Consider the following 15,024-nt stretch of genomic DNA (forward strand, 5'->3'; position numbering starts at 1 on the left):
AATATGTCAAAAGGATTATAAACCATGGCCAAATGGGATTTATCCTAAGAATGCAAAGGTGCTTTAATATCTGAAAATCAAGCAATGTAATATACCATATTAATAGAATAAAGGGTAAAGCCCAACTGATCATCTTCAAAAATAAAGAAAAAAATCACTAATAAAATCCAATACCCTTTCATGATGAAAACGCCCAGTAAACTAGGAATAAAAAGAAAACTTCCTCAATCTAAAGGGCATTTCTGAAAAACCCATAGCTAACACAGCTAAAATCATCTTTAATAAAGAAAGATTGAATGCTTTCACCCTAAAATCAGGAAAAAGAAAAGAATGTCCATTCTCACTACTTCTATTTAACACTGTAGGATCTGGCCAGGGCATTTAGACAAGTTATAAAAAAAGGCATTCAGATTGGCATTCATCTGGGCCTTCAGCAAGTCACAGTAGTAACATCAAAGATCACTGATCACAGATCATCATAACAAACATAATAATAATGAAAAAGGTTGATATATTGCAAGAATTACCAAAATGAGACACAGAGACATGAAGTAAGCAAATGGTGTTGGAAAAATAGTGCTGATAGGTTTGATGCAAGGTTGCCACAAACCTTCAATTTGTAAAAAAATGCAAAATCTGCAAAGCTTAATAAAATAAGGTATGCTTGTATTTAGAAAATTCTAAAGAATCCACCAAAACACCTGTTAGAATAATGAGCTATTTCAGCAATGTGGCAGGACACAATATCAATATACAAAAATGAGCTGTATCCCTTATCCCATTTTGCAATCCAAAGAAAACAACCCCACTGATAATGGCAGGCAAAAAAAAAGAAGCCCTACAAGTAAAGTTAACAAAAGAAGTGTGAGACTTGTACCCTAACAACTACAAAACACTGTTGCAAGAAACCAAATAAGCTACAAATAAATGGAAAGGCATCCCATGTTCATGGATCAGGAGACTTAACATCGTTAAGATGACAATAATTCCCAAAATGACCTACAGATTCAGTACAATTCCTATCAAAACCCCAGCTGCCTTTTTTTTGGGCAGAAATTGACAAACTGATCCTAAAATTTATATGGAAATGCAAGAAGAGACCCAGAGTAGCCAAAACAACCTTAAAAAAGAATAAAGTTGGACAATTCACATGTTCCAATTTCAAAATGTACCCAAAAGCTACCTTAATCAAGACTGTGTGGTTCTAGCCCTAAGGACAGACATATAGATCCATGAAACAGAATTGAGAGTCCAGAAGTAAACTCTCAATTGATTGTTGACAAGGGTGCCAAGACAATTCAACAAAGAAAAACAATCTTTTAGCAAATTCTATTGAGAAAAGCAGACATTTATATACAAGAAAATGACATTGGACCCAGACGTCACACCATACACAAAATTGACACAAAATGGATCGTAGACCTAAATTTTAACCCCCAAATTTAAGGACGGTTCCTCATGAGAAAATCTATCAATGTAATTACTAATTTTAAATTAACTAAAGCAGGAAAAAAAATGATTACTTCAATAGATGCAGAAAAAAAAGAAATAGGGCTTCCCTGGTGGCGCAGTGGTTGAGAGTCCGCCTGCCGATGCAGAGGACATGGGTTCGTGCTCAGGTCCGGGAAGATCCCACATGCCGCGGAGCGGCTGGGCCCGTGAGCCATGGCCGCTGAGCCTGCGCATCCGGAGCCTGTGCTCCACAACGGGAGAGGCCACAACAGTGAGAGGCCCGCGTACCGCAAAAAAAAAAAAAAGAAAAAAAAAGAAATATCCTTAACTTGATAAACCAGTTTTATCAGAAACAGACCACAAACATCAGACCCAATGGTAAAACTTTAGCAGCGTTCTTTTATTAAAGCAATGGTTCTGAACCTTTACTGCACACTAAAGTTGACTGGAGAGCTTCAAAACATGCTGATGTTTGGGTCTCTTCCTCCAGAGATTCTGATGTAAATATTCTGGGATTAAACCTGGGCATCAACGTTTCTTTAAAAGCTACCCAGGTGATTATCCAGGTTGACACAATGATATAAGCTATAAGTATTTCTAATGAACATTGTTCTAGAGGTCCTGGCTATGTAATTAAGACAAGTAGGAATAACTGTTTTCATTCTTAATAGTGAGAAAAACTTTTCAAATACCTAAAAATGAACCAAATGAAAAATATAAAGATCTTTATTAAAGTGCCTAAGACAATTTAATAAAGGACTCAAAATATAAGATGTTAATTCTCCGCAATAAACATAAAAACAATGCATTCCCAATCAAATCCCAAAAAGATTTTTCATAAAACTTGACTAGCTGATGAAAAATACCAAATGAGCAAGACAGGCCCAAACAACTTTGGAGGGAAAAAAAAGAGAGAGAGAGAGAGATGGGATTAACCCTACCAGATATTAAAACATAAAGTTTACAGCAATTATTCCAGTGTGACAGTGGGGTGGCCAAAAATAAACAGGCCAGATCTGATACATAAAGCAATTTAATATAGGGTAAAAGTGTCCTTTTATATCAATGATGTAAAGAGCAGATTAATAAATGGTGCTTAGAAAACTGCTTATTCATTCACACCGAGAAAAAAAAGTCCTAACTCACCCCATCACAAAAATAAATTACATACAGATGAAGGACCAAAGTAGATGGGAAAAAACCATAAAACCAAAGTTTTCACAGTATTAAATAATAAGAGAATACGTTTATGACCCAGGGACAGAAAATTCCTTAAACAAAGCAGAAAACATACCACAAAATATATGACAGGAAAACTAGACTATACCCAAATTAAAAACCCCTATATAAAAGCTTAAATAGACAAGCCATAGACTGGGAAAAGATATTTGCAACACATAAAACAAAGAATTAATATACAAAATATATTAAAAATGCTTGTAAGGGGATTAACAATAAGAAAAACAGGCAAAAAAAAAAAAAAAGGTGACAATTCCAGAAAAGGAAAAAATCTGAATGGCCTAAAAACATACAGAAAGATTTTCAACCACACTACTAGGCAAAGAAATACCAAATAAAATGATACCATTTTTATCAAAATATCACCAAAATGGTTTTAAACCCATAATATTAAGTTTTGATATGGGTGAGAGAATACTAGTACTTGAATTTTTTGCTGGGGTAAAAGGGAATGAGTCATTTGGAGGGCAAATTGCTAACATCTATTGAAACTAAAAACTAGATATCCTGTGTTCCAGCAATTCTACTCATATTCCAGCAGACTGCAATTCAAAGAACTTTCTGTGATGATGGAAATCTTCTACATTTGCTGTCCAAATGGTAGCCCTATGTGACTACTGAGCACTTGAAATGTAATTAGTATAACTGAGGAACTGAATTCTTAATTTTATTAAATTTAATTAACCATAATGTAAACTTAAATAGTCACATGTGACTAATGACTACTGTATAGGATAGCACAGCTTTGGAAAAACACTTGCATGTGTTCACAAGGATATGCTTCATATGGAACTGTGAAAAACAAGAAACGACTTAAATCCATAGAAGACTGGTTAAATAAACCATGGTAACCCACACCATGGAGTTTTGTGTTTCTATTAACAAGAGAAGGTACACTGATGGATACCAGGTGGAAGGATCTCAAAGACAGATTGTATGATAAATTTCATACCCCCATACACTGTAACTTTTTAGTAACTAGATTTGTACTGTGGTTTTGATATTTGTTTGTTTTATATAAATGATATCATACTAAACAGATGAGCTACAGAGGTCTGGAAGTATCCACACCAAGCTGATAACATGTACAACTCTGAGAAGCCACTAAGAGGGAGGGACATGGAGAAGCAGGAAGGATTGTTCAGGAAGACATTAATATGAGTCTATTAACATATTACTTTCTTTATTAAAAGTCAGTATAGTAAGTTAAACTTTAAAAATTATCAATTTTCCAAAGTGACTATGACAGAAACCAGAAATGAAGAAACAAAGGGTTCTAACCATCATACCAGAGCCATGAGAATGTCCATGACCTCCATGCTTGAAAACAAATATTCCTACTAGGTTTACCAAAAACCCAAGAATTGAAACAAGAAGCAGTCTCTCATGGTGTACATCTGGAGGGGCTAATGCTCTCTAGAAAATACAGAATACAAACAAATTGCATTGATATAATTTCTGACTGATCAACTGGTAAATTTTTTAAAATTTTTAGTTATTTTCAGAATTAAAATCACTCCAAAATTATCTGCCAAAACAGTTAATAAAAATAAAACCATTGCTCACATACTGTAGAAAAGGTAACAGTTACTATTCTTAAATAAATACATTTAAAAGCATGAACATTTGGACTAAAACCATCCTTCTTCAGAATCTTAAAATACTGTCATTAATTTTCAGTTGATTAATCTTTAAATTTTCTCTTTACTTGTTTTAATATACAAAACATTCAAGATTCATTGGCAAAATCCTCACATTCTATCTTAAGAACTCTTCCAACAGACCTCACTACAGGGACTGTGTGTTTACTTTTCATAAAGTGTCAACACTTCATTCACAGCTTGTAAAGCACTATTATTTGTTTTCAATTTGAAGTAGTTTCACATATAATTTTTTCAATTACTTTATAAGTTCCTCCTGTACACACATAATATTTTATCTAATCCAAGACTGGCCTCAATAAATAATGATAGTGTGAAAAATAGCTCTATTACAAGTATCTTTAGTTAGTAAACATTTTCATTATAGAAACATAATTTACTGACTCTAATTATTATCTACTATACCTCAACTCCTTCTGAGAAAATAAAAAAAGCAGTGAAGATCAAAAACAGGCCGTTGACAAAACCAGCCAGAACTTCCGCTCTAACATACCTAAAGAAGAGCAAACAACTGAATTAAGTTATTTCTTAAAAATCAAATCACAAATTCACATATATTCAGAGGTCCTAAACCATACTACATGGTTATAAGCAGCCAACAAAGTCCCAGTGTTTATAGTATGTTTTATTGTACATATAGCATAAAATTGAGAAAATAAATTTATTATGAGTTATATTTAACAGCAGAATGCCATAAAATATATAGATTTCTACAAAAGACCTTTTTAGAGTAAGTAGGTTTAGACAGACCTTTCACAGAAATGTAAATCTCAAGCTGCCAGTGGAGAAGGAAGGACAGGACCAGATAAGTGGGCAAAGAAGGAAGGATACAAAGATAAAAAGTAGAAGAAGAGACCTTGAAAAAGGGGTTTTTATAACTTGTTAATTCCTTCTTTTCTAAGAACTCCTTATGCTTTCTGCTTTGTGCCTTTCAGCTTTCAAATCTTTGGCAAGGGGAGCTTCGACTGAAGGAAAACATAATTATTTCTGAATTATCCCAGAGACAACTTCAGATTTATATTTCTATCACTCTTCTTCTAAGATTAATAAATTTAACAAAAACTTTTCAATTCTAGCTTCACATAATTCTAATTAAACTATTTTTAAAATACCTCTCTTTTTCTCCATGGGCTTCTGAAGCTTTCTGCTTCCTACCTGTGTGAAGCATTGGGGAAAGATTTTATTTTTCCATGAGGTATATTTGGCTTAGTTAAAGTCATTAAAACAACTTTAACTTGGCAGTTTTACATGTTCAGACATTATTTAAAGGGTGCTGACAGCAATTAATGACTCTGGTTCTTGAACAATGTAACAGGAGCATCAAAAAGCTAGACTTCCTGGCTTTCTATGTTAATTTCTAGATAATACAATTTTCACTGCAAAAAATATTTTTAAAGAGAAAAAACTCTTTAAAATATACTCCATATGGTTATGTTGAAGCTTGTCTGTTAAGTACATTCCAACATAGTGTATATTTCTACACTCAGAAATACTGCATATGTCTACCTTCTAATACATATATGTGAATTAAATTAATATCTTATTTATCAAAGCAAACACTTTTTTTTCATTAAATTCAAAGAATTCACTGCCTGCTTTCCACAATCCACACTTAGGAATTTATCTAATATATCAACAGTGTTACTGTCCAAGAAATAAACACTTTCTTTTAACCCACCCTTCTAATCCCATAGCTAATGCTTGATGGAAAGCCTTTTGTCCTTGAGTTCCATTAGATTTCAAGATCAAAGGCAGGAGTGTTTTTCAGGCATCTTTTTGTCCCTAATGCTTAGCTTAGTAGGTGCTCCATAAATTCTGATAAATTGTTGGGCTAAAGTGATTTTAATTAGGTTTAATATATTTGCTAAAGTTGACTGCAGGATGAAAATGAAAAACTTGTGAAATCTAGACACACTTGCTTTTCCAAACACACTGTGTTTACCTGAACAGACTGGGTCTTGGAATTAAAATATACAATCCATGAATGTGCTATTGCCTATTTAGCATGATGGTATGTGGATTCTTTAGCCAGGGAGAAAAAGATACAAATATGTACATATGTATATAAGCATGCACATATGCATCTATCTACCTATCAGATATGTATTACTTTTTTTTTTTTTGCGGTACTCGGGCCTCTCACTGTTGTGGCCACTCCCGTTGCGGAGCACAGGCTCCGGACGCGCAGGATCAGCAGCCATGGCTCACGCGCCCAGCCACTCCGCGGCATGTGGGATCCTCCCGGACCGGGGCACGAACCCGCGTCCCCTGCATCGGCAGGCGGACTCCCAACCACTGCGCCACCAGGGAAGCCCCAGATATGTATTACTTTTATTCTAGCTTTGCTATTTCAAAATTAGGAGTGTGACAATACACAGAGATGACTTTACATAAAAAAAATACTGAAAAGTTTTTGCTGCCTTTCAGATTCTGCCTATGGTTTCTACTATTGCAGTCAGCCTGCTATTCTGATCATACTGAATTAGGGGTTTGGGGATTCATCACTGGCTTAGCCTACTCAGTGTAATTCTGTTATACTGGCACCTACATTTACTGCTGCTACTTACTACTATAGCAATTACTAATAGTTTCAAATGTTACATCAGCTTTTTTCCCCTAATTTTTCCCTTCTCAAAAGAAAAAAAAGCAAACAAGGAGAAGACAGGATAAACAAATTTAAAAATGTCAAGAATATTACTCTCGTATATTTTAATTAAAGTTGAATCAGTAAAACCTGCTATGGTACTGAAGGTATTCAAAGCTATTTCTAAAAACTATCTTATACCAGGAGATTATGCATTCTAAATAGAAAACAATAGATACCCTAAGAATTAAGGAATTGAGGAGAATTCTTATAGTTAGTTACTGTCTATCCAGGAAGATTGCTTAATAAGATACTCTAATTAGATATTTTTATGTAAAATATGTATGAATTACTAATTTTCCAACACAAAATTATAACTTCACATACAACCTTTAGTAATTCAAAATATACTTAAGAGTCTTTTGATTATACAATGCCATGGAATAGGTTCTCTTCTGAGCTTTTGAGCTGTTTGGATTTATAAATAAACAGGATCTCTTGCTCTATAAATATAACATAATACTATTTTTTGTCTCACTTTTTATAATGTTACAAGTAATCATATAACTTGGGTTATACCCCAAATCAGCAAGTCCTGTCACAGAATTTCACATATCTCTCTTTTAGCACTTGTCACACAATGTATAGTTATCACAGGATTTTTACAGAACTGTTTCCCCATCAGACCACAAGTTCCTCCGAGGCAGACGTCATATCTTATTCATTTTTATATCATTACAAGTAGCAAAGTATTCAAATCATATTGGGCCCTCGATAAACATCTGAAGAGAACAAGAGCACGTGCAAGAAGCAGAAAGTGTGTAATTACTCAAGAACAAAAGCAAGGCTAGAAAGAAAGAGGAAGTAGTGCGGGAGCACCAGTAGAAGAGAGAACCAGGGGCACAAGAAACAGTGCATGTAAGAGGGTGGATGTGAACGGAAGAGAGAGAATGAGAGGAACTGCACAGGAAAGAAAGTGCACAGGGAAGGAGAATCAGGGAAAGAAAGAAAGAAAGCCTGGGAAAGGGAGAGGAAAAAAAAACGAACAACTACAGCTGAAGAGGTTAAGGGGTGGGGAAGATGGGATGAGAAAGAGTCTTAGCGATACAGTGCTACAGCATAGAGGAAGAGTAGGAGAAAGCAAAGAATAAGAGAAAAGAAGAGAGGGAGGGAGAAAGGGAGAATGGAGAGTAGAAGGGAGAGGGAGAGAAAAAGACCATGAGCACAGACCCAAGTAACTAGAAAGAAAGAACAGGAAAGGAGAGAAGGGAGTTTAGAAGTAAAAGGGAGAGAATGAGTATGAGTATGGGGAGACAAATGAGAGATGGAGTGAAAACAGGAAAGACAGCAAAGAAAGGAGGGAGTGCAAGACAGCACTCACAAGGGAAAGCGAGGGGAGGGGAAAAGACAGGGCAATAGTCAATAAGCAAGCAGGTGAGAGGGGGGAGCAGGAACGAGAAAGTGGGTGGGAGAGAGAAAGAGAAAGAGGATATTAGTTCTGAGCGCTACTTATTTACACATAAATATAATTACATTGTAAAACAGTCTATGAGCTCAAAAAAAGAGAAAACACTCAGGCAGAGTAAATCAAATAGTGGAAACTCCATTGCTGCCCCCAATCAGAGATGGCAAAAAGCAAACTCTGCCTCTAACGTTACTAGGCTCAGAAGTGAGACCAGCCCCTTGGGCATAAAAACACTTTCCAAATATTTAGTTAATTGTACATATTCAGCAAAAGTAGGGGAAGTACTTTACATAAAAGCAGAGCTGAAGACAATAAGTAAACAAAATATCAACCAAAAAAGAAAACTAAAGAAACATGACCATTTTCATATACTGAAACTTTCTCTTTTTCCTCTTTCTTCAAAAAAAAACAAAACCAAAAAAATAGATTAAGAGTTGAGAAATTTCCCTATCTAGTAACAATCTCACCTGAAAATTTTTGGCAAAATCAAGATGCAAGAGAACTCAGATGCAAAAAAAAAAAAAGTACACATTGTAGATTCCAATTATATATTGTCCAAAAACAGGCAAAAGTCACCTATGGAGTTAGGAAAGCGGGAAGGTGAGTGTTAAAGAACTAGAAGGAGGCATGAGGGGTTTTCAAGGGTTCAAGTTAGACAATGTATTCAATTGTGAAAATTCATTGAGCTTGAGTTTTATATATTATTTTCTGTATTTCTTATACTTCAATAAAAATGTTTTTAAAAAGTCTTACCCATAAGAGAAAGCATCATTATCTCTCCATTTTGAAATAACGGACGCTGCCAATCCAGCCAAAATGGCAGTGCTATCGAAAAACATGTGAAAAGAGTCGGAAATCAAACCTAAGCTGGAAAAGAACAAACACATTGGCATATTATAATAATAACCAAATAGTAGTCATCCTTTTATAAAAATCTAAGATCCAGCCTCTGCTCATCAGGAACTAATCTTCTAAAAAGACAACATTAAAATATGATATATTGAAAAACATTAAAGATAATTTTTAAGCATCTAAGAAGAAACCCTCATACCCCTTGCCAAAGGAAAAGCCCAGCTGCTACTGAAAGAAGGATAGGCATCTGTCAGCCCTCTGATGACTAGCTAAGGTCAGCTGTCACTGAAAGAGAAACAGAAAAAAAAGCCATCTGCTACCGGGGGGCAAGGCTAAAGCCAGCTTGGGCCCGGGATCTTACACTGATACAAAGAAAAGGTCTGCTGTTGGAAGAGGTGCAGGACCCTTGCTCCTTTTCTTGATACATGGCTGCGGGGAGGGGTGGGGAAAGGGGCAGGAACATTAATAACACCCACTCTGACACTCAGGGGGAAAGGGCCTACCTAATGTTGAGGCTGCAACAGGAGAATGAAATATTCATCCCCCCACTTCCCCACCCAAAGCCTTGCCTAAAGTAAAAGACAACAGCAATCTACCTCTGAGAGTAAAGCAAGAGCACGTAGAGACTCCCTTGTGGCACAGGTATGCAGGGCTTGCTGAAAACCGAGAGTGAAACAAGAACACTGAGAAAACCCTCCAGTACTCAAAATCCTACACTAAGCACAAAGTGGTAGAAGCCTCTGGAAAAATGTGACATCTGTGGCTTGTTGACATTAACTAGCAATATACCACAACACAAAAAGCCCAGCTCAACTACTGATCAGATAAGTTCAAAACCCCCATGCTGACAAAACAAAACAAAACAAAACAAAAAGGGCGTGCACGTTTCTGGGCATAAATACTACTAACCTCAGTCTCTATTACTCTTTTAAACATAATATGCAGCACTCAATAAATATTTATAAGGCATATAACAAGATCAAGGAAACAAAATAATAAGACCCATTGTTAAGAGCTGAAACAGTCAACAGAATCAGAAGCAGAAAAGTCCCAGAGATTAGATTGTAATAGGGGCTTTAAAACAAATATGATTAATATGTTAAAGGATGCGGTACAAAGCTGGAGAAAATTTATGAACGAACAGGGACTTTCCACAGAGATAGAAACTATAAAATAATCAAATGGAAGTGATAAAAACTTTTAAAATATCATAGTATTAAAGATTAAAAATAACATACATGGGCTTCTGAGCAGACAGGACACAGAGAGAAAGCATCAGGTCAAAACAAATTATCCAAAGTAAAACACAAAGAAGAAAAGGAATGAAAAAGAAAAAAAAATAAAAAAGAACATTCAAAACCTATCAAAGCATCAAACAGACTAAAATACATGTATTTGGATTCTCAGTAATAGAGAAGAAAGAATAGGGTAGAAAGAGCATTTAAAGAGAAAATGCTTGAAGAGTTTCCCAAAATTAATGAAAAACAAAAACAAATTACATATCCAAGAAGCTTAATGAAGTACTAGCAAGGGAAAAACCCTACATACCTCACAAATTGCTGAACACCCAACAGAAAGAGAAAATCTTGAAAACAACCAAAAAAAAGAAAGAAAGAAAAATTGGATACAGAAAAACAAAGATAAGATTAATAGCATATTTTGCATCAGAAACTACTCAAGGCAGAAGGCAATGAAGCAATGTCTTTAAAGTATTGAAAGAAAAAAAAAGCGTCAACCTAAAATTCTATATCTAGCAAAATATCTTTCAAAAATGAAGATAAAATAGATTTTTAATACAACCAAAACTGAGAGAATTCACTGCCAGCAGATCTGAACTACAAGAATAAAAAGTTCTTTAAGTCCAATATGATACCAGATGGAAACTTAGCCTTGTATGATGATCACTGAAAATGATAAATAGGTGTAAAAATATTAAAAATAACTTTATTTTAGTATCTTTAAAAGATAATTGAGAATAGAAAAAAAGAGGAAAAAACAATAACCCAAAAATTGGTTCTTTGGAAATATCAGTAAAATTCACAACCTTTAAATAAACTGACCAAGAAAAAAGAGAAAGGGCTCAAAGTACTAAAATCAGCAATGAAAGTGAGATACTACTACTGACTTTATAGAAATAAGAAGGATTATAAGAAAATACTATGAACAACTAAATATAAACCAATAAATTAGATAATTTAGATGAAATAAACAAATTCCTAGAAACAATCTAGCAAAACTGGGTCAAAAAAAAATCTAAATAGATTTATAACAAGGAAACAGATTAAATTAATAATTTTAAAACTTTCAACAAAGAAAAGCCCAGGCCCAGATGGCTTCACTGGTAAATCCTACCAAACATTTAAAGAACAATAAATATCAATCCCTGGGCTTCCCTGGTGGCGCAGTGGTTGAGAGTCCGTCTGCTGATGCAGGGGACGCGGGTTCGTGCCGTGGTCTGAGAGGATCCCACGTGTCGCGGAGCGGCTGGGCCCGTGAGCCGTGGCCGCTGAGCCTGCACGTCCGGAGCCTGTGCTCCACAACAGGAGAGGCCACAGCAGTGAGAGGCCTGCGTTCCGCAAAAAAAAAAAAAAAATTCAATCCCTTACAAACTCTTCCAAAAAACAAAAGATGAAGGAATACTTCCCAACTCATTGTATAAGCATTACCCTGATACCAAAATCAGACAAAAGACACCACAAGAGAAGAAACTACAGACAAGTATTTTTTGCAAATACACACACAAGAATCTTCAACAAAATACTAGCAAATTAAATTCAGCAATATATAAAAGAGTATACACCACAACCAAGTGGGATTTATCCCAACAATGCAAGGTTGGTTAACTACATGAAAATCAATCAATATACTACATCATATCAATGGAATGAAGGACAAAACCCACATAATCATCTTAATAGATGCAGAAAAGCATTTCACAAAATCCAACACTTTTATGATGAAAACACTCAACAAACTTGCTATAGAGGGAACTTCCTGGACTGATAAATGGCATCTATGAAAACCCCACAGCTAACATCAGCATCACTAGTGGCCAAAGACTGAATGCTTTCCCCTAAGATCAGGTACAAGATAAAAACGTCCCCTTACCACTTCTATTTAACATTGTACTAGAGGGTGTAACAAGGGCAATTAGGCAGGAACTGAAATAAAAGGCACCCAGACTGGAAGGGAAGGAGTAAAACTATCTCTATTTGCAAATGGCATGATCTTGTATATACAAAATCTTAAAGACTCTACTAAAAAACTATTAGAACTAATAAATGAGTCTGGCAAGGTTGCAGGATACAAGATCAACATACAAAAATGAATTATATTCCTATATAATGTGATGCACAAAAATGAAATTTAAAAAATTTCCATTTACAATAGCATCAAAAAGAATAAAATAATTAGGAATAAATTTAACAAAAAAAAAGTATAAAAGCTATACTCTGGAAACTATAAAATATTGTTGGAAAAAAATTAAAGAAGACCTAAATAAATGGAAAGACGTCCATGTTTATGGATCAGAAGACAATACTGTTAAGATGGCAATACTTCCTCAATTGATCTACAGATTCAACTCACTCTCCATCAAAATCCCAGCTGACCCCTTTGGAGAAATTGACAAGCTGATCTTAAAACTCATATGGAAAAGCAAGAGATATAGAATAGCCAAAACAATATTGAAAAAGAAAAGCAAAGTTGGAGGACTCACACTTCCTAATTTCAAAACTTACTATAAAGCTACAGAAATCAAAACAATGTGGTACTGGAATAAGAATAAACGTATAGATCAGTAGAATGGAATTTAGAGTTCAGAAATAAACCCTCACACATTTATGGTCAACTGTTTGTTGACAAGGATGCCAAAATAGTTCAATGGTGGCAAGAATAGTGCTTGCAACACTGACACAACTGGATATCCACATGCAGGAAATGATTTTTGACCCTTACTTCATATTATACACAAGGGTTAACCTAAAATGGATCAAAGACCTAAACATAAACGCTAACGTATTCACAACCTTGGATTGGGCAATGGTTTCTTATATATGATATCAAAAGCACAAGCAACAAAAGAAAAAAAGTAACAGACTGGACATCATTGAAATTTTAAAACTTCCATGCTTCAAAGGACATATAAACAAAGTGAAATGACAGTACACAAGTGGGAGGAAATATCTGCCATTCATATATCTGACAAGGGGCTTGTATCCAGAATATATGAAGAATTCTTAAAAATCTTCAGAAAGAGAAATTATCCAATTTTTTAAATGAACAAAGGATCTGAATAGACATTTCTCCAAAGAAACATACAAATGCCCAATCAGCACTAGAAAAGTTACTCAGCATCATTAACTACAATGCAGGGAAATGCAAATCAAAACAATGAGAAACAACTTCACATGCACTATGATGACTACAATAAAAAAGCCCAATAATCCCAAGTGTTGGTGGAGAAACTGGAACCCTCACACACTGCTGGAATAGTATTTGGTAATAAAAATAAATGAAATACTGATACATGTAGAACATGGATAACCCTTGAAACCATTATGCTAACTGAAATAAACTGTCACAAAAGATCATATGCAAATGATTCCATTTATATGAAATGTTCAGAATAGGCAAATATATAGAGATAGAAAATAGATTAGTGATTGCCTAGAATTGGGGCAGATCAGGAGATGAGAGAATTGGAGGGTGATGGCTAGGGGTGCAAGGTTTCCTTTTGTAGTAATAAAAGTGTTCCAATATGGACTGTTGTGATGGTTTTATAACTCTGTGAATACTATACTAAAAGCCATTCAATAGTAGACTATAAATGGAAGAATTTTAAGGTATCTGAATTATATCTCAATAAAGCTGTTTTAAAAAACCATATCTGACAGTCTAAGGCAGGGTGAGCAATCTATGGCCCACAAGCCAAATCTGGACCACCATTCATTTTTGTAAATAAAGTTTTACTGAAACACAGTTATGCTCATCTGCTTATACACTGTCTATGGCTGCTTCTGTGCTGTAACAGTAGAATGGAGAAACTGTAACAGAGATCTTATGACCCTTAAAGCCTAAAATATTTATTATCTGCTGTCAACAGAAAAGGTTTGCTAACCTCCAGTATAAAGCCAAAATAGGAACACTGTATTGTAGGGTTTACGTAAACGTGAAGTGTATGACAATAATAGCACGCAGGGACTTCGCTGGTGGCACAGTGGTTGGGAGTCCACCTGCCAATGCAGGGGACATGGGTTTGATCCCTGGTCCGGGAGGATCCCACATGCCGCAGAGCAACTAAGTCCGTGCGCCACAACTACTGAAGCTCACACACCTAGAGCCCGTGTTCCGCAACGGGAGAAGCCACTGCAATAAGAAGCCCACGCACAGCAACGAAGACCCAACACAGCCAAAAAAAAAAAAAAAAAATTAATAATAATAATAGCATACAGGATAGAAGGAAATGGAAGTGTATTATTATAAAGTTCTTACAAGATACATGAAGCAACATATTAGTTGTGATGTTAAAGATTTGTATTATACATGCTTTAAAAAAAAGCTACTGGGGGGGTGGGGCCGGAAATCCTATTGGGCAGAGGATCCTGTACCAACACAAAGCAGATGTTTTGCTCTGACCAAAGAAGGAGCAGGAAACTCACTCTCACCCAAGACCATCTACATAAATGTGACAGACTTTAGCTGTCACCAAAGGAAGGAAAAAATGTTAAAAACAAACAAACAAACAAAAGAAAAACAAACCAAAAAACATA

The 15,024-nt window shown here is 35.3% G+C and overlaps 1 protein-coding gene across 5 annotated transcripts in view; it reads right to left on the reverse strand.

Moving 5' to 3' along the window:
- Positions 1-15,024, reverse strand: part of SLC30A7 (solute carrier family 30 member 7) — an 82,632-nt gene that overhangs the window by 59,192 nt on the left and 8,416 nt on the right. For 4 of the 5 annotated variants that reach the window (XR_002646109.3, XM_022584217.3, XM_089918970.1 and 1 more), the window contains 3 exons: positions 9,155-9,268; positions 4,758-4,845; positions 3,981-4,107 (listed from right to left, as the gene is read on the reverse strand). Coding sequence is in view for 4 of the 5 variants with exons in the window: in XM_089918970.1 (XP_089775096.1) it covers positions 3,981-4,107; positions 4,758-4,845; positions 9,155-9,268 (329 nt within the window). In the remaining variant the exon portion in view is untranslated. Of the gene's footprint in view, positions 1-3,980; positions 4,108-4,757; positions 4,846-9,154; positions 9,269-9,849; positions 11,820-15,024 lie in introns of all 5 variants that reach the window. The other variant, XM_089918977.1, reaches the window with a different exon arrangement.

This window comes from Delphinapterus leucas, chromosome 1 (genome assembly GCF_059928025.1).
Source record: "Delphinapterus leucas isolate spDelLeu-1000000601 "Yukka" chromosome 1, BTC_Dleu_Yukka2, whole genome shotgun sequence".
NCBI classification, from domain to species: Eukaryota; Metazoa; Chordata; class Mammalia; order Artiodactyla; family Monodontidae; genus Delphinapterus; species Delphinapterus leucas.